At 47.2% G+C, this 26,039-nt stretch overlaps 1 protein-coding gene across 6 annotated transcripts in view; it reads right to left on the bottom strand.

The window, feature by feature from the left end:
* Positions 1-24,255, bottom strand: part of CD6 (CD6 molecule) — a 47,254-nt gene extending 22,999 nt beyond the window's left edge. For all 6 annotated transcript variants that reach the window (XM_049892132.1, XM_049892128.1, XM_049892131.1 and 3 more), the window contains exon 1: positions 24,035-24,255. In XM_049892132.1, the coding sequence (XP_049748089.1) occupies positions 24,035-24,095 (61 nt within the window). In that variant the 5' untranslated portion in view covers positions 24,096-24,255. The remainder of the gene's footprint in view (positions 1-24,034) is intronic.
* Between the last annotated feature and the right edge of the window lie 1,784 nt (positions 24,256-26,039).

Below are 26,039 nucleotides of genomic sequence, written 5' to 3'. Positions count from 1 at the left end.
CAATGTTTGTCCTTTTGTTATCGACTCATTTCACTCAGCATAATGTCCATCGGGTTTATATGGCTAATTTTTTGGAAGCTCACCAGGCCTTTCTTCTGAGGCACCTCTAGGTGGACTTGAACCTCTGGCCTTTCAGTTAGCAACCAAGTGTCTCAACATTTGCATCACCTGGGGACTCTGTTAAATGTTTAGGACTTGGGAAACAGCTGCTCTTGTTATTATCTGCCAACATCCAAGATACCACAGTACGACAAGCTGACAGATGGGTGGTGGCCTCCTTACTATGGGGTAACCTTAATCAAATCATTTCATACGCCTGGCTTGTCTCCCTCACTTCACAGATATAAAAACCTCACAGGACTGAAATAAGATCTCGAGAAAAACCCAGGGCCTGGCACACAGCAAGTGCCCAAGAAGTTCTTGTTGAATCAATAGCACAAATGTAAATATGTGATAGATGTATGTGTGCACATATGGATAAAAACCAAGCCTGCTGTTGTCAAGTCGATTCCTACTCATAGCAACGCTATAGGGCAGAGTAGAACTGCCCCGTAGAGTTTCCAAGGAGCACCTGGCGGATTCGAACTGCTGAACTTTTGGTTAGCAGCCGTAGCACTTAACCACTACGCCACCAGGGTTTCACACATACGGATAGTAGAACAAAATGTACAACATGATCATAACCTTGTAAATAGAGAGCATAGAAAAATGGCCAGGGGTACCTCGTCAAGCTGAAGATGCTCACACCTTGACCCAAAATTTATACCTCTGTGCATACATATCCTAGAGAAAAATTCTCTGTGATGTACACACACAGATGTGCACAGAAATGTTCACTGCAGTGCTGTCTGTAATAGAAGAAAATTAGAAATAGTCTAACAGACCACCTGCAGGGAATACTTAAAGATACTATATTTAGGATGGATTATTTAATTAAAAGAACAAACCAGATCTGTATCCAGTGGGAGAAAAATGTGGCAGTCTGCTTCAATAAAGATCTACAGCCTTGTATGGGGTAGTTCTACTCTCTCCTACAGGTTTTCTGCGAGTCGGAATCGACTTGATGGCAGTGGGTATGGTTTTGATATATCTATCCAATTAGGTGGAAACCCTGGTGGCATAGTGGTTAAGAGCTACAGCTGTTAACCAAAAGGCCAGCAGTTTGAACCCACCAGGCGCTCCTTGGAAACTCTATGGGGCAAGTTCTACTCTGTCCTATAGGGTTGCTAGGAGTCAGAATTGACTTGATGGCAAGAGTTTGGTTTTTTGGCCTTGGTATCCAGTTGGGTAGATCTTGAAAATACAATTATTAAGTGAGAAGAGCAAGTTATAAAACAATATGCTCACTAGAATATCATTTACATAAATTCAAGCACATGTAATCATACCATCTATTGCTTCTAGATATATTTTTATGTAATGAAAGTATACAAACATGGAAGAGGAAGGTATACGCACCACATTTTGGAAGAATAAGGAAGCATTTCCCAGTATGTGCGTGATTTTCTTTCTCATTAAAATGAATATGAGTGATGATGGCAAAAATGTGAACATTGCTTAAATTTGGGTTATGGGGGTGTCTGGGGAGTTGTTAAAAATATTTGCAATATTTCTCTCTAACAAAATGTCTAGAAGATTCTTTAATGGGGTAGTAACAACAATCACCTTTGAAGGTAGGATTACAGGTGGTTTGTTTTCTATGCTTTGCTTTTCCATATTTTCTAAATTCTCTAACATTTTGATGCTATATTACTTTAGTGATAAAAACAAATGTTTTTTAAAAACAAGAACGTATGTGAAAAGCCTTTGTAAACTGCCTGAGACACACCAATGCCCCCGCCAATGATTCTAAGAGTTTTGGGAGTTTTCTAGAGTTTTTGGAGTTTTAAATCCTTTCATCTTTGACAATGCTCTAAGAGGTAGATACTATTATAATCCCCACTTTACAGATGGAGAGGTCAAGGAACTTTCCAGACAGCACAGCTCGTAAGTGGCAGAGAAGGGATTTGAACCCAGACAGGGATTCCAGGGCTCAGTTCATCACCACCAGATAAATACCTTCCCCACCACCTGCCTGTCAGTTTGTCATACTGTGGTGACCTGCATGTTGCTATGAGGTTGGAAGTTCTAAATACTAGCAGGGTCACCCATGGTGGATAGGTTTCAGCAGAGCTTTCAGACTAAGACAGACTAGGAAGAAAGGTTTGGCAATCTACTTCCAAAAATCATCCAGTGAGAAATCTTATGGAACACAACAAAATATCACCCGGTATAGTGCTGGAAGATGAGCCTCCTAGACACTCAAAGTACACAGTGGCTACAGCAACGGGCTTGAGCATACCAATGACCGTGAAGATGGTGCAGGACTGAACAACATTTCCTTCTGTTGTACGTGGGTGTTGCCATGAGTTGGAGCTGAATTGACAGCAACTAACAACAACAAACATCTCAGGGCATACAATAAAAAAAAAAATAATAATACGTGCTCAACAAATACTAGTTACTGGTATTATTAATGATAGTCTCTGTGGCGCAAAGGGTTTACACTTGATTACTAACCTAAAGGTTGGTGGCTTGAACTCACCCAGCAGTGCTGTGAGAGAAAGGCCTGGTGATCTGCTTCTCTAAAGATTAAACCCAAGAAAATCCTATGGGACAGTTCTACTCTGTAACATGTGGAGTCACCATGGGTTGGAATCTGCTTGATGGCATTGATTTTTTTATCTCTACACCTCACCTCTCCTCCACACATATTTCCTGAGCTTTGCCCATGGCCAGGCCCAAGCTGGGCTCTGAGGCAAAAAGGTGGAGGTAAAGGAGGCTTAGGCCTGGCCTTCAGGGAACCCAGCATCCACCAGGAGACCAGGTATCCCGAGCTGACTCACACCCATCTCTCAGTGGTAAGTGCAGACAGAGGCATGAATGACCTGCTGGAGGAACCCAGAGGAGGGAGAGGCCCCTCTGCCAGGATGGGAGTGGTGAGCAAGTCCAGGAAGTTATTGCAGGGAGGCGACCTTGAGTCAGGCCTTGAAGGTCAAAGGAGCACTTCACTGGGGCAGGGGGAGCAAACCCACATTTACGGGGAACTTCCTCCTTGCTGAGCACTTTATGTCCATGGTGGTGCAGAACCCTCATGTCAACCCTGTGAGGAGGTGCTATTATGAAACCCATTTCACTGACAAAGAAACTGAGGCTCAGAGAAATTAGGTTATTAGTTCAAGGTCACTCATCTAGGAGTTGACAGAGCCAGAACTCAAATCCAAGTTCATTCCTCAGATTCAGTCTTTCTGCTACACTGGCCTCAACAAGGAGAGGAGGTAAAAGACATCCTGGATCGGGGCACAGCATGAGCAAGGCCTGCTGGCAGGACGGGGCCTGGTGTGCTGGGCTAGACTCAGGTATGTGAAGTGCAAGGATGAAATCCCCCCAACATGGCCCTCTGTGCAAATCCCTGCGGAGCTAGGATTCTGCTGGCCGGGAGGAGCGGCAGAGGCTTAAATTCTGCTGACCACACATGCTTTCCAGGGGCCTGCCCCCACCCACTGTTCTCAGGAGGGGCCCTAGTTCTGAGTCTCAGACGGCCGCTGAAGCAGCAGTTTCTGGGTGAACGAAGCTTGAGCGTGGGCAAGGGGTGAAAAATTCCCCTGGGGGTGATGCTGAGACATTTCTGAGGTGGCCTAAAGCCCCCTGCCACCTTAAGAGAAGGGCCCTCACGATGTCAGATATCCAGAAGCCCTCGGAGGTCACAGGGGTCCCTCTAAGGGAGGCCACAGCCCTCCCCAAGCCGGTGGGTGTTGAGGTTGGGCCAGGACCAGAATGACTCCTCGGGTGGAGTACGGACTGGCCCTGGCTCAGCACTTGTGCCCACCGGCTCCACGTACCAATGGCCTCCTCCCCTCCCCACCCACCACCCACCTCCTCTCTTTAAATAAATCCAGGCCCAAATCTAGGTTCGAAGCAGAAGCTGGTAGAGGTCCTGGGAATAACCAGCTTAACACTCTGGGGCCACCTATGTCACTTGAACTTGGGGGCCAACAGTGGTCAGAAGCCACATAGATCTGTTGTTTAGGGCTCCAACTGGACCCCTGGGTTCAAGTTCAGGGAACTAGTTTGGGTTCCCTGGAAGGGAGGTAACCTCTAAATGCTTCTATGTATATCTTCATTACCTACAGAGCAGAAGGACCCTGTGAAGTCTCAGTTTTCTAGGTGAGAAAACTGAAGCTCAAAGGGGTGAAATGACCTGCCCAAGGTCACAGTTGCTAACAGTGGAGCCAAGATTCCACTTTGGGTCTAAGTCCAAGCCCACACCCTTACCCATCATACCATACTGTCGCCCCATACTCCCCTCCACATCTCCGCCCATCTTAACCCTTAGTCACTGAGGTGCCATTCGTTCGTTCCTTCCTTCCTTCCTCTCAGCCAGACTCTGTGCCAGGCCCCAGATATACTTGTTGTTGATCGTGATCAGACATAAGTGCTATCCCAGGGGTTGGGACAAAGTACTCTGGGAAAAATGGAGGTGGGAGGGAATAACTTTGACTCCATAAGTAGGGGACAAATAAAAGGGATCTTAGTGGATGAATAGGAGTTCTCCAGGATGAGAAAGTGGTGAAGAGAAGATAACCAAGCCTTTGCCAAACAACCTCGAAGATCTAAATTGTATCTTTCCAGAGGGTAAGTGGGCTAGGAGGAGAGATTATGGAGGTGCTGTGACCTATCAGGCTCTCTGTACCCCCATAACCTTCTCCCCACCTGTGGGCTGGATCACAGGGATTCTCCAGCCTTCTTTGCAAAGGTGCTCTAGTCCTGACTTTAATGCTGGGAAGACACTGTTGCTTTCTCAGTCCTGAACCCCACTGATGGCTCTGTCTGTAATTTCAAAGCCTTTAGACCTTCAAATTGGAGAAAGCAGAGACCTGGCTGAATGTTCATTCAATGCCCAAGCGTGATGGAGGTTTAGGGACTTTTTTAAAGGAGGTTTAAAGCAAGGATCCCAGGCTCTGGTAACCAGCGCCACGGCCTTAAGGTGAGGGTCAGGCTCAGCCAACTCACCGCCCATCTCCTCTCCCTAAGGCCCACCCCAGCCTCCTGATGTACTCCCCCAGCTGCTGACTCAGTTTCCAAACTCCAGCATCCTGTGGGGCAGAGAAGACTAGAAGCGGCCCTCCTAGGGTTGGGGGCAGCACAGCAGAGTTAGAAGTGTGTGGGCTTTGGAGTCAGACTGGTGTGAGTTCAAATCCCATCTCTTTCTGTGAATACCAGTACCTGAATTTCTTAACGTCTCTGAGCCTCAGTGATCTTGTCAATATAAGTGGTGATATTAGTACCAACCTCTTGAGGCTGTTGGGAGATGAAAAGAGAAGATGGATACTCCAGGGCTGACCCTCAATTAAGAATTCCGACTAAACTCGTGCACAATCCCTAACTACAATTCTGAAGCTGCAAAAACCCCCAAAGAGAAAGTGTTTTCAAAACTTTGTTGGTGGGATGACCTGACCTGAACTGATGGGCTATTGATAGTCTTCACTTATTCCGCCTGGGGTGAAAAATCATACGTTTTGCTGTAGAACCACTTGGGCACAGAGATTCACAGCCTGGAACCCTAAAATCCTTGGGACACTGGACCCAATCTGAGCAAAGCAACTGTGTTTGTTGCCTCAGGTAAGTCAGTCCCTCCCTCTCTTAGTTTCTCCAATTCTACAAGAAGAGTGTGAGGCTAAATCAAAACCGAGCCCGTTGCCATCTAATGTATTCGAAATTATAGTGACCATATAGGACAGAGTAGAACTGCCTTATGGGGTTTCCAAGGTAATCTTTATTGAAGACTGCCACATCTTTCTCCCATGGGGTGGCTAGTGGGCTTGAACCTCTGACCTTTCCATTAGCAGTGGAGTGCTTAACACTGCACCACCAGGGGCACTTAGTGTGGAACTAAAAGGAAAGTTTTTTGGCTTTTGGAGGGTACTGGCTCCCTTTGAAAGGAGCCCTGGTGGCACAGTGGTTAAGCCCTTGGCTGCTAAGCAAAAGGTTGGCGGTTCGAGTCCACCAGCTGCTCCTTGGGAGAAAGATGTGGCAATCTGCTTCAGTAAAGATTAACCCGTTGCCATCAAGTCAATTTCAACTCATAGTGACCCTATAGGACAAAGTAGAACTGCTCCATCGGGTTTCCAAGGCTGTGAATCTTTGAAAACCCTGTGAGGCAGTTCTACTCTGTCCTATAGGGTTGCTATGAGTTAGAATCGATTTGATGGCAATGGGTTTGGTTTTTTTGAGTTTGACCCCCTTGAGAATTTGAGCATTTGAGGCCCTATTTCCTCACAGTGAGGCACAGATGCATATATGCTTGCAAGCTTGTGTAACACCTCCCTGGATGGCCTAGGACCCCGCCCTCTTGGACAGGACTCCAACCCCCGCCCACTCCCCCCCTCCCCCCGCCCACCCAGCCCCTTACAGAGGGCTTGGCCCATGCCACACCGTTCTTCCAGGAAGCGGGAGCTGGGGAGAGCCAAGAGACTGTGTGTAGTAGTGGGGAAATGATTCAGAGCTTCTAGGGCATTCTGGGAGGAGGAGGGGGAACCATCAAGATGGAGGGATATTCCCCTTCTTTACTTCCAGATCCCTTGTTGTTGTCTGTCTTGTCGTCTCTGACTCATGGTGACCTTATATATAACAGAAAGAAACATTGCCCGGTCCTCTGGTGACCTTATGTATAACAGAAAGAAACATTGCCTGGTCCTCTGCCTTCTTCAGGTCTCCTTAAAAAAAAAAAAAGAGTCTACTAAACCCCCAAGTGCTTCACAGTGGGAGAGAGAGGGCGTGTATGTGTGTTTGTGTGTGTGTGTGTAAACTGTGAAGGGGCTGAGTTTGGCAGCTGTGTTGATGTGGCTGGAACTCAGACAGCCCTCACAGAGGCCCCTGACTAAAAATTATCCATAGGAATCTTCAGCGAGGATTTAGAGTCTATCTAGAGTACCAGATCTAAGGAGGTGCTGTATAGGTCTTACCCATTTTACCTCAGAGAGGTTCAGGGACTTGCCCAAGGCCACAGAGGAAGTGGTGGAGCCTGGGATCAAACCTTGGTCTCTCAGACCCCACAGTCCATGTTTTCACAGCCACCTGACAAACGGATCAGAACCAGTATGAAGTTATCAGCAGATCCACCTTCACACCAATGAGGCTGAACAGTGAGGCTTCAGGGGCAAAAACTCCCTCCTTCAGAATGAAAGGCTATGTGTGAGGATTCTGGATGATACGGCTTCTCTTTCTTTATACCTCTTTTAATGTGGTTGTTAGAACGTTTTTACAATAAGGATGACTAATGTTCACATCCCATCTGAACTTTCAGCTAGAATCAGGTGGGAGTGGCAATGAGAGTTGGTAGAATTGAGACCAGTCATTATTATGACCTTAGGTAAGTCCTTCACTCTTTTCAAGCCCTCAGTTTCTCCGCCGTAAAATGGATGGTTTGTGCCAGTTAGGGTCTGACTGGGTGTGGGGAGGGTCTTCCTGAGTATAACCACCTTGATTGAAGATTACTGACCAGACTATTCTCCCCTCCCTGACAACACACAGTGACCCCTGCCCTCTCTGCCTCCACACACCTAATCCTTGCACCAGTTAACGCAAAGTTTCCCAAGCCAGAGGTGGGATAGGAGGTGACTTAAGATACAAGATTAGATAGCACTGACTGGCACAGTAAGCAAATCCAATTCTTTATATGAAGAAGAAAGTCTCACTGTGGTGCTACTCGGCCTTTAACACCTAACACTTGCTAATGACAAAGGGAGAGCTGACTCAGGCTTGGATGGCAGGCTATTTAACAACACTTTTGTTTTCACTGTTTTATTTATTTACATGGGTATATTCTAATTTGGGGAAACCCTGGTGGCTCAGTGGTTAAGTGCTACTGCTGCTAACCAAAATGTCAGTAGTTCAAATCCACCAGCCACTCCCTGGAAGCTCTATGGGGCAGTTCTACTCTGTCCTACAGGGTTGTTATGAGTTGGAATCGACTCGACAACAGTGAGTTTCTGGTTTTTTTTTTTTTGGTTTATTCTGATTTGGAAACCCTAGTGGCTTAGTGGTCAAGGGCTACAGCTGCTAACCAAAAGGTTGGCAGTTCGAATCCACCAAGTGGTCCTTGGAAACTCTGTGGGGCCATTCTACTCTGTCCTATAGGGTCTCTATGAGTTGGAATTTGCTCAACAGAAAAGTTTTTTTTTTTTTAATTCTAATTACAGAAGTGATATTTATTCTATATATGTGATAGTGATAAAAGATTTCTAGGCTTCAATCAACTTATTTAAGTTTAAAAAAGGAGTTTTTTAAAATTTTAAAAAATTATTATATGTTATTGTTGGGTGCCATCGAGTTGATTCCAGCTCATAGCGACCCCATATGACAAAGTAGAACTGCCCCATAGGGTTTTCTCAGCTATAATCTTTACGGAAGCAGATCGACAGGTCTTCTTCTCGAAGAGCTGCTGGATGGGTTTGAACTGCCAACTTTTCGGTTAGCAGCCGAGTGCTTAACCATTGCACCACCAGGGCTCTTTAATTGTTACATATAAAGGGCAATCGGATCACATCCCTCTGTGTTTAAAATCCGCAATGATTTCCAAGTGCCCTCGAGTTCAATCCAAGCTCCTACCTGATCTGACCCCACACCATGCGCCGACTGCTCCATCTCCTCCACTTCTCGACATGTCAGGCTCATTCCTGTTTCAGTGCCTTTGCACCTGCTGTTTCCTCTGGCTGGAATGCCCTTCTCCTTGGTCTCTGCTTTCCCAGCTTGTCTCATCCTTCACGTCTCTGCTCAAATGCCCTCAGAAGCCTTAGCTAGGTCCCTATCCCCATCACTCTTGGTCCCCTTACTTCACTTTATTTTCCTCATTGCTCATATTTCTCTCTAAAATAATACTACTTTTTAAATCCATTAAAATGTCTACTTTCTCGATTAGAATATAAGCTCCTTGAGTTCTGGGGTGTTGTCCTGCATTCCCAGGGGCTAAAGAGAGTGCCCAACACATATTAGATGCTCAACAAATAAATAGCAAACACCGTAAAAGTGGAGGGAGATCTGGCCCCGTGGCAGAAAGGAGCTGAGCCGAACTCCAATATCAGGCAAAGCAAGATGGTACCTGGGCTTCCAGGTTGTGATTCTCTGTGCCCAAGTGGTTCTGCAACAAAATGTTTGATTTTCACACAAGGCAGAATAAATGAAGACTTTGCATAAACCCTGGTGGCGTAGTCAAGTGCTAAGGTAGCTAACCAAAGGGTCGGCAGTTCGAATCCACCAAGCGCTCCTTGGAAACTGTATGGGGCAGTTCTACTCTGTCCTGTAGGGTTGCTGCGAGTCCAAATCGACTGGATGGAAAAGGGTATGAACAGCTCATCAGTTCAGGCCAGATCTTGCCACTAACAGTTATGAAAACAATTACTATTTGGGAGTCTTTAGGGCTTCAGAATTGTAGTATATGAGTTTTGTCAGAATACTTATTAAAGAGTCAGTTCATTTTCTCTTTTTATCTCCCAATAGCCCTAGGAGGCTGGTACTATATTACCATTTATATTGACAAGATCACTGAGGCTCAGAGAGGTGAAGAAACTCAGGTACTGGTATTCAGAGGAAGAGATGGGATTTAAGCTCATATCAGTCTGACTCCAAAGCCCACACACTTCTAAATCTGCTTTTTAATGGAACTCCAAAATCCTTGGGACACTGAACCCAATTTGAGCAAAGCACCTAGGCTTACTGCCTCGGGTAAATCAGCCTCTCTCTCTCTCAGCTTCTCCAACTGTACCAGAAGAGTGTGGGACTAGAGGGGTAGTTTTTTGACTTTTGGGGGGTACTGGACCCCTACAAAAGTAGCCCTGGTGGTACAGTGGTTAAGCGCTTGGCTGCCAACTGAAAGGCCAGCCGTTCGAACCCACCAGCTGCTCCTCAGGAGAAAGATGTTGCAGTCTGCTTCCGTAAAGATTAACCCGTTGCCATCAAGTCAATTCCAACTCACAGCGAGCCTCTAGGACACAGTAGAACTGCCCCATAGGGTTTCCGAGGCTGTAAATCTTTGAATTTGCTATGAGTTGAGATCAATTCCACAGCAATGGGTTTGGTTTTTTTGGGGTTTGGTGTCCTTTCAGAATTTGAGTAATCACAGTCCTATCTCCTCGTAATGAGGTACTCAAAATACACAGTGGCCATAACAATGAACTCAAGCCTACAACAATTATGAAGATGGCGCAGGACCAAAACAACACATTTAGCTCTGTTGTACATAGAGGATCATCCAAGTTGAAGCTGTAACCCCTATACTCCCCAGCTTGTTTCCTCCTTTTTCAAAATGGGTGACTGACCCACCCAGTGCCGTCGAGTCGATCCTGACTCATATCGACCCTATAGGACACAGTAGAACTGGGCGACTGAGAACTTGACATAACTAATAATGATGAACCTATAAGTTCTTCTCTTTCCTCTGCCTGCCTTCTCCTTCACATACCTTTGTTAATGACTTTGTTTTGACCTAACGTTAATGACTTTGTTCTTTGTTTTAATCTGATGCAAACTAACTTTGTTCTGTCCAACCACCTGTGACTTACAACCGCCTACAGGAAAATCAGGGCCCGGGTATCTGATATGTATCTCTTTAGTCTAATAAAGTGTCTCTTGTCACTATCTCGTAATGAATAACTCCTCTGGCCATGCCATCTGTGGACTACAAAGACACTTTTAACCCTTGTAAAAATTCTATGTAAGCTCTAATGTAAAATTGCTCTTTGGGACTTCATGGAGACAGGCTGTGTTGCTTCCGGGTCCCCGGTGATGTACACATCTCCTGAATAAGTTTTCTCACTCTTTCTGACTCGGAGTATGTTTCACTGGCTCGACTCCTCGAGGGCACGGACCCTAATTGGGTAACAAAGCCAACGCGATGGCAGCTAACAACAACAAAGAGACTTGAGAATTAAATGCAACGTAAGAAATTGAATTTTCTTTTGCTTTAAAAGACCTTATTGGGACAATTGGAAAAATCTGAATAAGGACTGTCAATAAAATAATAATATTGCATCACTGTTCGTTTCCTGATATCGATAAGTGTACTGTAGTTATATAAGAGAATACCCTTATTTATTTTTAAAAAAAGGACACAATGAATTCTGTAGGAGGAAAAGGGTGTTATGTCTACAATCTACTCCCAAATGGTTCAGAAAAAAGTAACAGAAAAATAGATGGATAGACACGGAGAAAAAAAAAATAAGCAAACGTGGTAAAATATTAACGTTTGAGGAATCTGAGTGAATAACATATGGAAATTCTTTGTACTATTTTTGTAGCTTTTCAGTAAGTCTCAAATTATGCTAAATAGAAAAAAAAAAAAAAAAAAAACTGGGAGGAAACAACACCAGAGACTAAGCCTGGGGGAGCTGTTGAGACAGGCCAGGAAGGCAGCTCCAGGAAGCCAGCTCCTCAGCTCACCAAGTGGCATCTCAGAGCCGGAACACCTCAAACCCCCTCACGCCACTGTACTATCCAGCAGTCTCACCTGAGGATGCCCCTGGATACATAGGGCCTGGGCCACGCCCTCCTGGGCAATGATGGAAGGAGGAAGGTCCTGGGCTGGGCCTGCAGGCCCAGGTTCTCACCCCTGCTCTGTGTCCTGGGGCACATCATTCCCCACTCTGCGCCTCAGTCTCCTTCTCTGAAAAATGGGGTTTCTTCCAACATGATATTTCTAGAGCCCCATCGGGGCAGCGCAACAGATTTTCCCGAGGAGCTTAAATTATGCGCTTGGTGCATTCACTTTAGTGTGGCCAAAGGAAGAAGGGCAAAGGAAGGCTTTCTGAGGAGTGTGGAACGGACTGCCTCCCAGTCCAGGGCCCACTTCCCCACCTCTGTCCCTGCCCCCATCAACCCAGCTGCCAGGCACCCCTCCTGGAAAAGGTGAACACCCTCCTAAAAGAAAAATATGCTGAAGTATAGATAAAATCCTCTCTCCGAACCCCATTTAGAAAGAGGCAGCTGGCACAGCAGGTCAGTAAATAGATCATGACTCTAGTCCCAGCTCTGACACCAATTGGCTGGACATATTCTATTTACTGCAAGTGGTATTTATTTTACATATATGATAGTGATGGAAGATTTCTAGGCTCAAATAAACTTATTTAGGCTTAAAACAGGAGTTTTTAAAAAAATAATTGTCACATGTTATTGTTATTGGGTGCCTTCCAGTCACTCAAACTCTCTGAACATCAGTTTGCCCTTCCGTAAGTGGACAGAACCAAGCTTGGCTTTGCATGTGGCTCTTTTTTTTTCTGACGACCAGGGACGTCACCTCTGCATCCTCCATGGCACAAAGCTCAGTAGGGGACTTGTAAATTGAAAGTGAGGGCTCAGATGCAATCCTCAAGACTTCTGGGAACGGTCCCAGCCCTGAGGTTCCTCCTCACTTGCGCAGTCTGTGTGCCCACACAGCCCTGGTCCTCCAGCCCCACACACCGTCTCCCAGGACACTGCTGGCACTGCCTGGTGGCCCAGCTCAGAGTCCTGATGATGCTGTCAGACATGGCGTGGAAACTTGCAGGCTGAACCTTCTAATGTGCCCCCGCCCCTAACACACAGTGGAGACCCCACCTGGCTCACCCCATTGAAGGGGAAAGACAGGGGATCACTTTTCCTTTATGGGGCCCCAGGCTAGCATCTCCCAAGGGCCGGAGGCCCAGCCCCACAGCTTTCTCTTTCTCTCGAGGCTGCCTCAGCCACCATTTTCAGGCAGAAGGCAGTCCCACCCCAGAAGCCTACAAAATGGTGGCCAGAAACCGGGGCTTCCCTATGCTCTCCCTTTTCTGTCCCCGTGAGTTCCTGCCCCAGCCTCAGCCCTGGCTGAGGGTGTGGCCATGGGGCTCCTGTAGCATCTCAAGGAGCCTCATCTTTTCCCAAGTGCTTCACAGCCAACATCTCATGGAGCCTTACCCCAGCCCCGGGCTCCAGAGGTTGCTATTTACACGGGGAAACCGAAGCTCAGCCAGGAAGAGACAGAGATCAGACTCCACAGGGCACATCTGACCTGCCAAGCACCTTCAGGTTTTTATCAACCATGTTTCATGACAGTCCAGCTAAGGGTGGGTGAGGTGAAATGTTCCCAGAGAACAGGGAGACCTTCCCTGCAGGCACCTTGGGGTATGTGGGGTCTCCTGTCCAAACCCATGTTCCAGGGCTGGGAAAAAGCACTGGGTGTGGAGTTACAAGGTCAAGTGAAAGATGCGGCATCTACTAGCATCTAGGGCAAGTCACTTCCCTCCTCTGAACCTCAGGTGCTGAATCAGTAAAACGGGGATAATAACTCCTACTTCATAGGGCTGTGAGGAGGAGAAGACCGGCTTAGGCATTTACAGAGCACTGCATGGGAGACCATTAGCCATGTTATTGCCCATCTGACATTTGTAAATGCTCATTTTGTGTGTGCACTTGCTACAGGCCACACACTGTGTTTGGCACTCTCAGGAGTATCATCTCACAGAATCCTCATGATATACCAGTGAGGAGGAGTGGGGAAAAAGAAAAGGTCCTGGAGCTCAACTCCTTTGGGAATTGTGGCCCCACCCACCCAACGTGGCCTATGGAACCAGCAGGGTTGGATGGCCATCTCAGCTCCTCTCAGAGTATCACCTACCTTGCCTGTTTCACCTCCAGGCTTCTGATCAAATGGGTTCTTCTGCCTGAGGTGTTTCTTTTTAACTTACTATTTTGGAGTATAGACTCATTAGAGGTTGCAAAAACAATAGAAAGAAGAGAGAAGTGCCTTATACCATCACCCAGCTCCCCTCAATGGTAACATATTACGTAACTATAGTACATTATCAAAACCGGGAGGTTGGCCTGAAGTCTTCTTACAACCGAACAAATAGCTTAGCCTAGCTAGTGAAAGATGTCTGCCTTGAGCATTGTGCCCTTTTAAAGAACTGTCTATATGGAATCAAATTGATAACAGCAACTCTTAGATGGTGGTGAGTTTATGTTAAGGGGGTGGAAGAACTCAGAAAAGGAGGGTGAGAATAGTTGTATGATTCCAAGAATGTAATCAATGTCACTACATTGAACATGTATAAACTGTTAAATTGATGTATGTTTTGCAGTGTATATTTTCAACAACAACGATAACAAAAAAAAAAAAAAATCAAGAGGTTGGTGTTGGGAGAACCTAATGAACTAGGCTACACACTTTACTTGGGTTTCACCGGTTTTTGCTTTACATGTACAGGCAGTCCCCAGGTTACGAACGAGACCCGTTTCTAAGTGTCTTTAAGAATTTGCAGGTAAGTCGACACAGGTACAGTCATGGATTGAATTATGTGCCCCCAAAATGTGTGTATCAGCTTGGTCAGGTCATGATTCCCAGTATTGTGTGGTTGTCCTCCATTTTGTGATTGTAATTTTATGTTGAGAGATTAGATGAGATTGTAACACCACCTTTACCCAGGTCACCTCCCTGACCCAAGGTAAAGGGAGTTTCCCTGGGGTGTGGCCTGTACCTTAAGAGATAAAAGGAAAAGGAAGCAAGCAGAGAGTTGGGGACCTCATACCACTAAGAAAGCAGCACGAGGAACTGAGCACGTCCTTTGGACCTGGGGTCCCTGCACCTGAGAAGCTTCTCGACCAGGGGAAGATTGAGGACAAAGACCTTCCTCCAGAGCCCACAGAGAGAGAAAGGCTTCCTCTGGAGCCAACGCCCTGAATTTGCACTCGTAGCCTACTTTACTGTGAGGAAATAAATTTCTCTTTGTTAAAGCCATCCACTTGTGGTATTTCTGTTACAGCAGCACTAGAAAACCAGGACAGGTACCTATGGGCATTTAGCCTTAGTTTTAGTGCAAGAAAATTCTGGAAGCCCTTTCAATGATTTAAAAGCTGCACATGCAGCAAGCGAAGGTGATTGTGACGAAGAATTTGCTGTAAAGGTTGGTTCAGTCATTTCAAAGTAGGGCAAATTTACATAACACTAAAGGGCAAGTGAAAGTTGAGTTGTCCATAAGTCAGATGTTGGTAACCCAGGGACTTGCTGAACTCTTTTTTTTTTTTTTTTTTTAAAGTCTTTGTGCCTCAAATCCTTTGCCATCCTTCTCTGTATGAGGAAAGACTTCTTGTCTCACTGTCCGGCCCTTCTTACCCAGGGATGTCCCCCCTCTGAAAAGCCGCCCTGCTTCTACCAGGGAGGCTCAAGCTCTCCCTCCACTGTGCTCCAAAGGCTTTTCAGTGACTGATTTTTTAGAAGTTGATCACCAGGCCCTTCTTCTGGGGCAGCCCTGGGTGAACTCGAACCTCCAACTTTTTTGTTAGCAGCAGAGCGTGTTAACGAATGGTGAGTCTCCCGTTATGGGTGGTGGATATAGTTATCTTTGGATAATGCCTGTTGTCACACCTATCACAGGCAGACCGTGGTGTGTTCTTCCACCTTCCTCACAACACGCTAAAGTGTTCAATGGCAAAACCTTCATATTGTATATCTCAGAGCCAGCACAGGGCCTGGCACGATGCAGGTGCTGAATAAATGTGAATAGATAGAGCCTCCTGCCAGGCTTTGCATTTGTTCCCGGTCTTGGCTAGCAGGGCAGCTGCAGGGTAAACCCCATGGGGCTGAGCTACGATGAGAAAGGCAGCCGCTGTTGAACCTGTCCGTCCTTAGGAAGCCTTCCAAGTGGTGGGTGGCTACCTGCCTCCATGAACAACTGTCTCCTTTGCCATGAGACCAGAAAAACTGATTGGTGCCTGTCCACCATCACTGAACCTTTTGATCAAAGATTCTATAGAAGTATTCTGATCAAAAGGGGGGAAAAAAATTTCTAATTCTCACGGAATTCAGATTTTCTGGAGCCATGGAGACTGGATAAACCCTCAAAACTATTGCCTTGAGATAATCTTTAAACCTTAAATCAAAAACATCCCCGGAGCCTTCTTGAAACCAAACAGTAGTTTAGTTCAATTAGTAAAGAATGTGTGCCCTGAGCATTGTGTTCTTTTGAACAACTGTCTGTATGGGATCACACTGACAACAGCAACTCTTTAAAGACTAGATAAGATACTTACGGAGCAGTGAGTTTATGTTAATGTGGAAGGAACAACTCAGAAAAAAGGGGTGAGAATGGTTGTACAACTCAAAGAATGTAATCAATGTCACTGTTGAATTGGCCCATGTTGTGCTGTGTATATTATCAACAACGGAAACCCTGGTGGCGTAGTGGTTAAGTGCTATGTCTGCTAACCAAGGGTTGGCAGTTTGAATTCACCAGGTGCTCCTTGGAAACTTTATGGGGCAGTTCTACTCTGTCCTATCTGGCTGCTATGAGCCAAAATCGACTTGACAGCAATGGGTTATTAACAACAATCATAAATTATTAAAAACAAAAACAAGAAGCCTTCCAGGTGGCCCCAGGACCTCAGAGGCCTGTCAGGACCGTCCCTGGTCTAAGTGGTATGGCTGCAAGCCTGGGGGAGTGGCATTTGGGAGTGATGCCTTGTGCCTGGATGGAGCCCAGAAGAACAGACAGCCAAGAGACAAGCCACTTCTTTGTGGTGGAAGGAGCCCCAGGCTGTTGGGTGGGAGACTTAAGCTCAAATCCTGGCACTTAGAGCTACAGACTTTGGACAAGTCTCTTGTCCTTGCTAAACCTTGGCTTTCTCATCTGTAAAATGGGCTTGTCCTGTGGGTAAATGAGCTTATTGTGCTAGCAGCGCTGTTAACCACTAAATCCTGAGTTCACACACCCAAGGGATTTTTTTAGTCCTTGCTGTGTAACTTTTATAAACTAACATTTTGAGCACTGCTGTGTTTGAGCATTTTCAGATACATGATCTGAATTAGTTTTCACACCGTGGTGAGCTGGGTGTATTTTATCTCTAGTAGGCAAGCACAGAGAAGTTAAGCAACATCCTTGGGGTTACACAGCTGGGACTGGGAACCCAAGTCGGCCTGGCTCCAGAGTTCATCTTTCCACACGGCAGGATGCCGACTGGGGTCATGATGCTGTGCCTGTCTCGGGGTGAGTTTCTGAGATAGCTGGATGCCCTCTCCTCCCTGCCTTCAGGACAACCTATAAAGTCTCTGGAGGAAGGAAGGAAGAAAAGGAGGGAGAGAGAGACGGGAAGAAGTTGCTCAAGCAAGTTAGAACCAGCAAGTTAAAGCAGAGCTAGCTCCAAAAATCTGTTCCCACTGCCTGCTTCCTCAAACCAAAAACTCAAACCCATTGCTGTCAGGTCAATTCCGACTCATGGTGACCCCAAGTGTCAGAGAGTAGAACTGTACCGTATGATTTTCTTAGCCATGATCTTTATGGAAGTAGATCACCACGTCTTCTTTCTACAGCACTGCTGGGGGGATTTGAACTGTCAACCTTTAGGTTAGTAATCAAGCACAAACCATTTGTGACATCCAGGACCTCCTAGGGCTCACAAACACACAAACGAACCAGTTGTTGTTGAGTCGATCTCGACTCATGGTAACCCCACGTGTTGCAGAGTAGAACTGTACTCCATGGGATTTTCATGGCTGTGACCTTTCGGAAGAAGATCACTGGGCCTTTCTTCCAAGGTGTCTCTGGGTGGACTCAAACTGCCAACCTCTCAGTCAGTAGTGATGTGCTCAATCATTTGTGCCTCTTAGGGACTCCTCAGGGCTCCAGACTCCCCGAATAATGTTCCTTCTACCTCCCTATGCTGCAGGGGCTCAGTTGCCCTGGGCTAAATGAGGAGGCACGGGTTCGGGTACCATCTCCAACTTCAAGGTTTGCCAGGGAAATTCAGAGGCTGCCCGAGGTTCCTGGTATGGGGCCCGCATGTCCAGGGTATCCCTGAGCAGCTGAGCTCTGCCTTGTGGGGGATGCACAGGCAAATCCCCACTCCTCTAAATCAGTGTTCCTCAAAGTGTGGGGCACACACCCAAAGGTACGTGAGGTCATTTAGGAGTTCGGAGACGTGGCATTAAATACCACTGAGGTACATGGTGTGGAAGTTATGTCTATTTCCCTTCCAGCCTTTCTGGTGACTTGGAAGAGAAAGTCTCCTGGGGGAAAGTCCTTAAGGCCTCTGAGAACTACAAACCTCCCGTTTGAGCAAAGGGAAAGCAGCAACTCCCAGGCTAGAATTTAATAACATTGTTTCATTTTCATTGTTATCTTCACAATTATTGTTACAGTGATCTATGATGGCTTTCTCTTTAAGGGAGTGATATAAAGTTTCTTCTAAAATTAAATGCATTTAAGCTTTAAAGCATAAGGTTAAGAAAGAATATTTAGTGAATTGTTGGACTGATGGCAGCTTTAGCAGACCAGAAGGTGGGTGGGAACGCGAAAACCCCCGGAAGTGCTGCTCTAAATAACTCTTCAAGCTCTGATCGGAGATGGGGGGGTCCCCTTGATGGGGGCGGGCTGGAGGGCCTGGAGGGGACTATGGCTGGGATAGAAGATAGGACCTGGGGACTCCAGCTCCACCAGGGTTTTGCTCAATGCTGAGTTGAGCAACTGCCATGGGCATTGAAGTGGGTGGTTTCCCGCCTGTCTATGTGGCCTGGTACCCAATGGTTAAATGAGCAAAAACCCATACCATTTGTACATCTGTGTTAAGTGCAAGCTGGGTCAAGTTCCCTGTGTTGGGCATGACTTCCTCACCACGTAATTCACTAGTATTTAATGCCACATCTGTATTTGTGATGTTTAAGAACACTTGGCCGTTAGAGTTTCTCACAGATGTGATTGAGTGTCTTTTCCTATAAGACTGTTCTCTGAGGTCTCCAACCCTCTGTCCCAAAGCCTCAGCTGGGGGCAGCTGCTCCCAGGAAGGAGGCTGCTTTTTCAGCCTCAGAGTCCGACTGCTCAATTTAATCCCTGAATTTTCCTATCAGGAGATCAGGCTGGTGAAGTAGGTTTGACTGAATGGTACAGTTACTTTCTCTGTGCTAAGTGGCTTTTAAGATTCCCTGGGTGGTGGAAATAGTTAAGTGCTCAACTCCTAGCCAAAACTTTGGCGGTTCAAACCCACCCAGGGGCGCCTTGGAAGACAGGCTTGGCAATCTGCTTCCAAAAGTTCACAGCCTTGAAAACTCTATGGAGCAGTTCTACTCTGCACACATGGGGTCCCCATGAGTCACCATGTTGTAACAACAACAAGTGGCTTTTAATGCCAGGAAAATTATAATTAAAAAATAGAGATGAAATGTAAACTATGGACTTTAGTTAATAATGCTGTATCCATATTGGTTCGTGGTTTGTAAAAAACGTACCACAGGAACGCAAGATGTTAGTAACAGGAGAAACGGTTCCCATGGGGGATAGGGGCTAAAGGGAACTCTCTGTACAACTTTCTGCACAATTTTCCTGTAAATCTAAAACTGCTCTGAAAAATAAAGTCTATTTAAGGGGAAAAAAACAGAGATGATTAAATGAAAAAAAAAAATCATAGCTTTGTGTGTGGGTGCATAAAAACAAAAGCAAACCCCTTGCCGTCGAGTGGATTCCAACTCATAGCCACCCGATCGTCCTGTATTTGTGATATATAAAAACATTTGGCCGTTAGGGTTTCTCACGGATGTGATTGAGTGTTTGGCTTCAGTTGAAATTTTAAGCTGAAAATTTAAGAGAATTTAATAATGTCTGTAAACATGAATAGAATATTGTAGAGAGCTTAATAGTCACTTTGTTTAGAAGTTAGCTTTCTAAATTTGCATGCATTCTTTGAAATCCTCAGGAGGGTTTTGTTTCTTAGAGGTATTTAAAGCATTTATAAGAAAATCAAATTCGTTCAGTTTATAAATGCAATTTAGAATATCTAAGGCAGTGAATGCTATCCAGTACAAATATAACACAAGCTACATATCTAATTTTAATTTTTCTACTAGCCACATTTTAAGAAGTGTATATGTGGAATACCTATATAAAATAGGTACAATTATTTGCAGTAACAAAATTTGCTTAACCCAACATATCTAAAATATTATCATTTCCACATTGTAATTCAGATAAAAATTTACTAATGAAGTACTTTCCATTCATTTTTGTACAAGTCTTCAAAATCTGTTGGATATTTTACATTTCCAAACACTGCTGAGTTTGGACTACCACATTCAAATGCACGTGTCTAGTGGCTGCCTTATTGGAGGGCACAGAGCTAAAGGAACTTAGCTGGCTACGTTTGTAAGTGGCATTATTGTTTAAGGAAACTTACTCTGTTCGACTTGATTTGCTCAAATATTAATCAAAGGCTCCTTGAGTGCCATTGTTAAAAATGGACTTACAAATACAATGAGATTTGTATACTGAACTTACAAGCTTAAGAAAAAAACAAATTTGTTAATTTGTTAATTTAAGACATTAAATATTATCATTATTTTTTAAGTAACCACAAGCAGTCTTCTGATACACAAAAACAGCCCTTGAGTCGTCACCAACGGCAGCACAGATGGAATTAGAGTCACCAACCTTGGTCCTGCCCTGGTGGGGAAAAGCCTGGGTCTTTGTTATTACCTCATTGTTGCCGTTGTTGTTAGGTGACACTGATTCAGTTCCAACTCATAGTGACCCCGTGCACAAAAGAACGAAACGCTGGCCTGTCCTGCACCATCCTCACAATCATTGCTATGTTTGAGCCCATTGTTGCAGCTACTGTGTCAATCCATCTAGTCGAGGGTCTTCCTCTTTTTCACTGACCCTCTTTCTTCTTTACCAAGCATGATGTCCGTTTCCAGAGACTGGTCCCTTCCGATAACATGTCCAAAGTAAGTGGGATGCAGTCTCACTATCCTCGCTTCTAAGGAGCACTCTGGCTGTACTTCTTCCAAGATTTGTTTGTTCTTCTGGCAGAACGTTCTACTGCCCCCAGAGACTGTCAGGTTTGGATAAGCTTTTAGAGATTGTCTGCTCAGAGCACCCTATTCCACCAATGGGAAAGCTGAGGCCCAGAGAGGAGAAGGAGGACAGCCACACAGTGAATTAGAGGCAGGGCCCAGGCAAAACCCCCAGCCTCCTGGTCCCACCCTACCCTCCTCAGACTGGGCATCTAGTTCATTCTCTCTGCCCCTTTATTCCCAGTTGGCTGATCAAGAAACGGAGGCACAGAATTGGAGGCACACAAACTGGCCCTGGGCCCAGGCCTCCAGGGCAGCACCAACAGAGAATTGGAGAGCCTGGTCCCATAAGCCCTGGGGTCTGCCCTGGGCATTTGCCAACAAGAAGCCAAGCTGTTGAGAAGCTTATAGGTCTGTGAGGCCCAGGATAGAGAGCCCAGAGCTGGAATAGGGAAGGGGAGCATGAGAAGGGGGGACTGCCACGCACCAGAAGACTACGGACCAGTCTGCCACAGCCCAGGAGAGCCAGGCTCCACCGACCTGTGCTCCCCATCCAGGCTTCTAGAAGCAGCTCTTACGGCAAGGGCTCTAGAATTTCCTCATGGGTCTCATCCTCCCACCTCCGCCTCCTCCGTCATTTTTCTTTCTTTTCCTTTTCTCCATTGTTGTTGTTAGCTGCTATTAAGTTAATTCTGACTCATGGCAACCCCATGTGTACAGAGTAGAACTGCTCCATAGGGTTTTCAAGGTGTGACCCTTCGGAAGCAGATCACCAGGCCTATCTTTCGAGGCATCCCTGGGTTGTTGGAACCGCCAACCTTTCAGCTAGAAGTTAAGTGCTTTACAGCTGAGCCCTCCCTAATTCACTTTCCTAACCTGGTCTGCCCCAACATACTAATATGGCCAAGAGACCCCTTGCAGAGAGATCTGGGTCAATCTTGCCCTCCCAGGGCAAGCTCCTGCTGGGGTGTGGTCTTGCTGGACCGAAACGGAAGGGAAGAAGTGCTCAGGCAGGCCCAGGGACAGCGGCTCAGCCTCCTTCATGTCAGCCTGCAGGCCAGCCTCAACTTCTGGCCGCACCAGGGGGCTGGCTTTCCCTCCCCACCGAACCTGGGCTCCTAGTTCTCCTTCTGCCTACAGTGTCTCTCCTACCAGCCCCCATTTTTCAGACTGGTAACCCTTGAGAGGGTTTAAGGAGCCAGCACTTAATGCCAGCCATTCAATTGCAGAGCAAAGAAACTATTCCCTGTTCAGAGTGCTTTCAATTCTTCTGAAAAATCAAGAAGAAAATAACAGCTTGGAGCAAGGGTGTTTTGAGCACCTCCCTCATCTGCCGTTTCCACAGAAGGCAGGCCCTAGGCTGCAGGCTCAAGGCCTTTGCATTTTATTAACTTTTTGCTAGAACATAATGGAAGTTTGTTTTCACTACCATTTATTTTTCTGATTACCTAGAGTCGCTATGAGTCAGAATCCACTAGACAGCAATGGGTTTTTGGAACCTTGGGTTAAGGCAAATGATATCGGTTTTCCGTGTACAATAGTGACATAAAGTTTCCTTTCAAAACGAAACTTGTATCAATTAAATATAAATGCAGTTTCAAAAGCATTAAGTAAATAACAGTACAGACAGCGTAGCAGATAGAGCAGAACTTCTCACTGCGAGGCAAGGTGACCAAAGAGTAAGACATTCTGCTCCTGGGCCCCTTCCAGTCATCTTCCTGCGCTCTGCCCAGGCCTGGGGCTCCCACCTCCTCCCCAGGCACTGCTAAGGGCTAGTTCCTCAGCATGCTGATCCTGCTGAGAAACCATGGAAGAAGCTGGTCTGATGCCTGGAGGCAGCCGGCAGTGCCCAGGGCCAGCCACGCAGCCTTGCAAACCCAGCCTCCATCCTGAGCTGGCCTCATGGAGAAGACCTACGGGAGGCAGGGGCTACTCTGACTGTCCTCTGTCTCTGCTCCAGGGCAGGAGGCACCTGAGCCCCAGGTACTGCCTTGGAAACTCCTGGCAGGGTGAGAGGCAAAGCTGAGGCCCGAGCACACAAAGCCAACCGCACTTATCCCACCCCCAGAGGGAACTCAGGTCCCCTGAGCCATTATGAGGCCGGGAGGCTCAGAGCAGATGCCCCAGGTCGGGGCAGAGAGAAGAGGCCCCCTCCCATAACGCCCCGAATCCTCCCAGCCTTCCGAGTTGGCTGGGATGCCCCCTCCTAGAAGGGCCGTCCTAGGCCTCCCTCGCAACAAATTGAAAGTGATTGGCTCCTCCATTGCAGGGCAGATGGAGACCACTTTCAGGTTCTGTTTCCATACCAGACACCCTTGCCAAACTTGAGCCAGCCAAGGACAGGATCTCTCTTGTTTCTGGGCCTCTGTCCTGCTCAGACCAACTTGAACCCCACATTCAGCAGGGGCCAACGATACCTGAAAAGCACAGCCCTGGTGCCCCAGAACTTCTGGCCACCTGGCGCCCTGGCCTGGACTCCAAGAAGGTCTCAGCACCCTGGGGGAGTTCAGGATTTGAAAGGGGGAGGGGGCTCAAGAGCCTTCCTGCTCACTTGTGCCATAAATTATCCCAGCTCGTTGTGCCGAACCCCCCCCCCCCACCGCCCCGAGATTGGCTGACCTGAGCTCTGTTTTGGGGCCTGCTCCCTGAGCAGCGTAAGCCTGGTGAGACCAAGACTCTTGGAGAAGTCTCTCTTTGTCTCACCCCGTTACACAGTGGGCTTGGTGGGCTCACAGCAGAGGCAGCTGGGGGCTCTCCCCACCACCCCTGTCACACCAGGGAATGGGAAATACGGTCATCAGTGGTCCTGCCTCTCTGGAGGATAAATGGTTCCCTCCTGGGGGAATAGGGAATAGGGGAGTACCTGAGCCTATAGGTGGGAGGTGCCCTCCTCCTGAGACCCCTGGAGCCCACTGGTAGGACAAGACATATTGCCTGTGTTACCTCACCCACAGGGGTCTCTTAGGACTGGAAAATTTGAGTCCCAGACACAGCCCCCAGCCCCTTAAGGAGTTTCCTGTTTCCTCTCGAAGCCCCAACTGCTGTTGGCACAGCTGGGGCCCCCTGCAACCAGGGCACAGCCTTGGCTGAAAGGATCCAGAAAGAAGCGTGTGAGAGAACAATCTGAAAGGGGGCCGAGAAGGTAGGACCACGTCCTCCAGCATGAGAGGAAGAGAGAGGGTGGCAGGAGGGGATGAAAAGGGGTACCTGAGAGGGCTGCCATCAGCCATCCCGCCATCACGAAGAAAAGCCACATGTTCGGTGCCATCCCTGAGGGCTATGCGTGCCCACCAGTGGGCGGAGCCATCCTGGGCCAGAGGTGGACACGGCTGCTGCCTGCCCGCTCGCCCACTCTGCCCTGCTGCTCCTGGTTGTGTCTTTGCCTGCTACTCTCTCTTGCACGCATGCGACCAAGCCCAGCCTGTGAGTGTGTCTCACGCCTCCGTGATGTTCTGCTTGTGGTTTGGTCTCCAGGAAGCCAGGTTGGTGTGACAGGGGTGGTGGGGAGAGCCCCAGCTGCATCTGCTGTGAGCCCACCAAGCCCACCGCGTAACGGGGTGAGACAAAGAGAGACTTCTCGAAGAATGCCCAAGGTAGAGGGGCAAGAAGGGAAAAGGTAAGGGGAAGAGAAACATCTCATTTCTGGTGGCCAACAGAGGGAGACCTGGTACAGAGTAAGATGTTCAGTAAATATATGTGAGGAGAATGAATGAATGACTGATCTGCTGTCTGTCCCATTCCATGAATTCCAGCTCTCGTGGGACTAAATCTCAAGGTTTACCTTGTCCTTGGGTGCAATGGTTGCTGGAAGAAGAAGGTGTGGTCTTAACACACTTGAGAGGAGAGAGCCTCAGCCTCCCTCAGACAGATATAAATTGGGAAGGGTCTGATAGACGGTTTGTCCCCTACCTCCTTCTACAGAGAAAGAATCTAAGTCTCAGGTGGATCCACTTCTCTCACCTCTGGGTCATGAGTTAGGCACTCCTTTATGGGAAGTCAGAGGGGAGGGTTCATGAGGTCAGGCACAGAAGCTTGGCCCAGAAGAATGAGCAGGAATTTCAGTTGGCAGTGATGGTGGAGGGGCCTCTGGGCCAGAAGGAACAGCAGGAGCAAAGGTGTGGAGGCAAGAAAGTCCAGGCTTGTTGGGATATGCTGAGTTGCCCAGTTTGGCTGAAGTGGACGCTGAGAGAAAGATGCAGGGACCAAATATGTTTAATCCACCACTACACTCCCAGTGTTGGGCATATGCCAGAAACCAAAAAAAAAAAAAAAACCAAACCCATTGCGGTCAAGTTGATTCTGACTTATAGCAACCCTATAAGACAGAGTAGAACTGCCCCATAGAGTTTCCAAGGAGCACCTGGGGGATTCAAACTGCTAACCATTTGGTTAGTAGCTATAGTACTTAACCACTACACCACCAGAGTATCCACTGGGCATATAGTCAGTGCTTAATAGACGTTTGCTGAGTGGGTGAATAGATAATTCAGTTTGGATGTCCAAGAAGAACTCTTGAAGAGATTGAGTCCAGAAGCAGGAGACTGGTTCCTCCCTCTGGCTCTGCCCCTTATGACCTCGCCTCAAGTTCACCTGTCCTGGCCCTATACAGAGATTCTCTACCCCCATCCTCACTTGTCTTCATTTCCCCACTTGTGGATTGGGGAGGAGGATTCCCTTTATGTGGTCCCAAGGGGGCACTTGATGTTGCAGGTTTGGAGCCACAAGGAGCCAGGCCCGAACCCCGTGGCCCTGCAGGGCAACCTGGCACTGACACCAGCTGAGGCTGCCCCCTTGTGGAAGGTCACTAACAGCACAGGCTGGAGAAAGGGTGCCTCCAGCTCCTGGATTCAATTCCATTTGACTGGCATCTACAGAGGCACAGGTGTGTGGAACTCTGGAATGGGCTCTGTAGAAGCTGAGGAGAGGAAACCTTATCCCTGCTGCTGAGGGGCATGTAGTTCACAAACACGAGTGACCAAACCACAGGCCAGGGTAAGAGGAACACAGTGAGAGGACTCCAGCTGATGGGCAGCTTCCTAAGAGAAACGTATTTGGCTGGGCTGGGATGAATGGCTAGACTTCCATTTCTGGCAATATGGTAGACAGCATATCCTGAAAAATTGTTCTGATATAAAACCAAAACCAAAAAAACCACAAGGCAGTTACCGTGGGGTCGATTCTGATTCATAGCAACCCCATAGGACAGAGTAGA

The sequence above is a fragment of the Elephas maximus genome, chromosome 7 (assembly GCF_024166365.1).
Source record: "Elephas maximus indicus isolate mEleMax1 chromosome 7, mEleMax1 primary haplotype, whole genome shotgun sequence".
NCBI classification, from domain to species: Eukaryota; Metazoa; Chordata; class Mammalia; order Proboscidea; family Elephantidae; genus Elephas; species Elephas maximus.
This window is presented reverse-complemented; position numbering and strand designations above follow the sequence as displayed.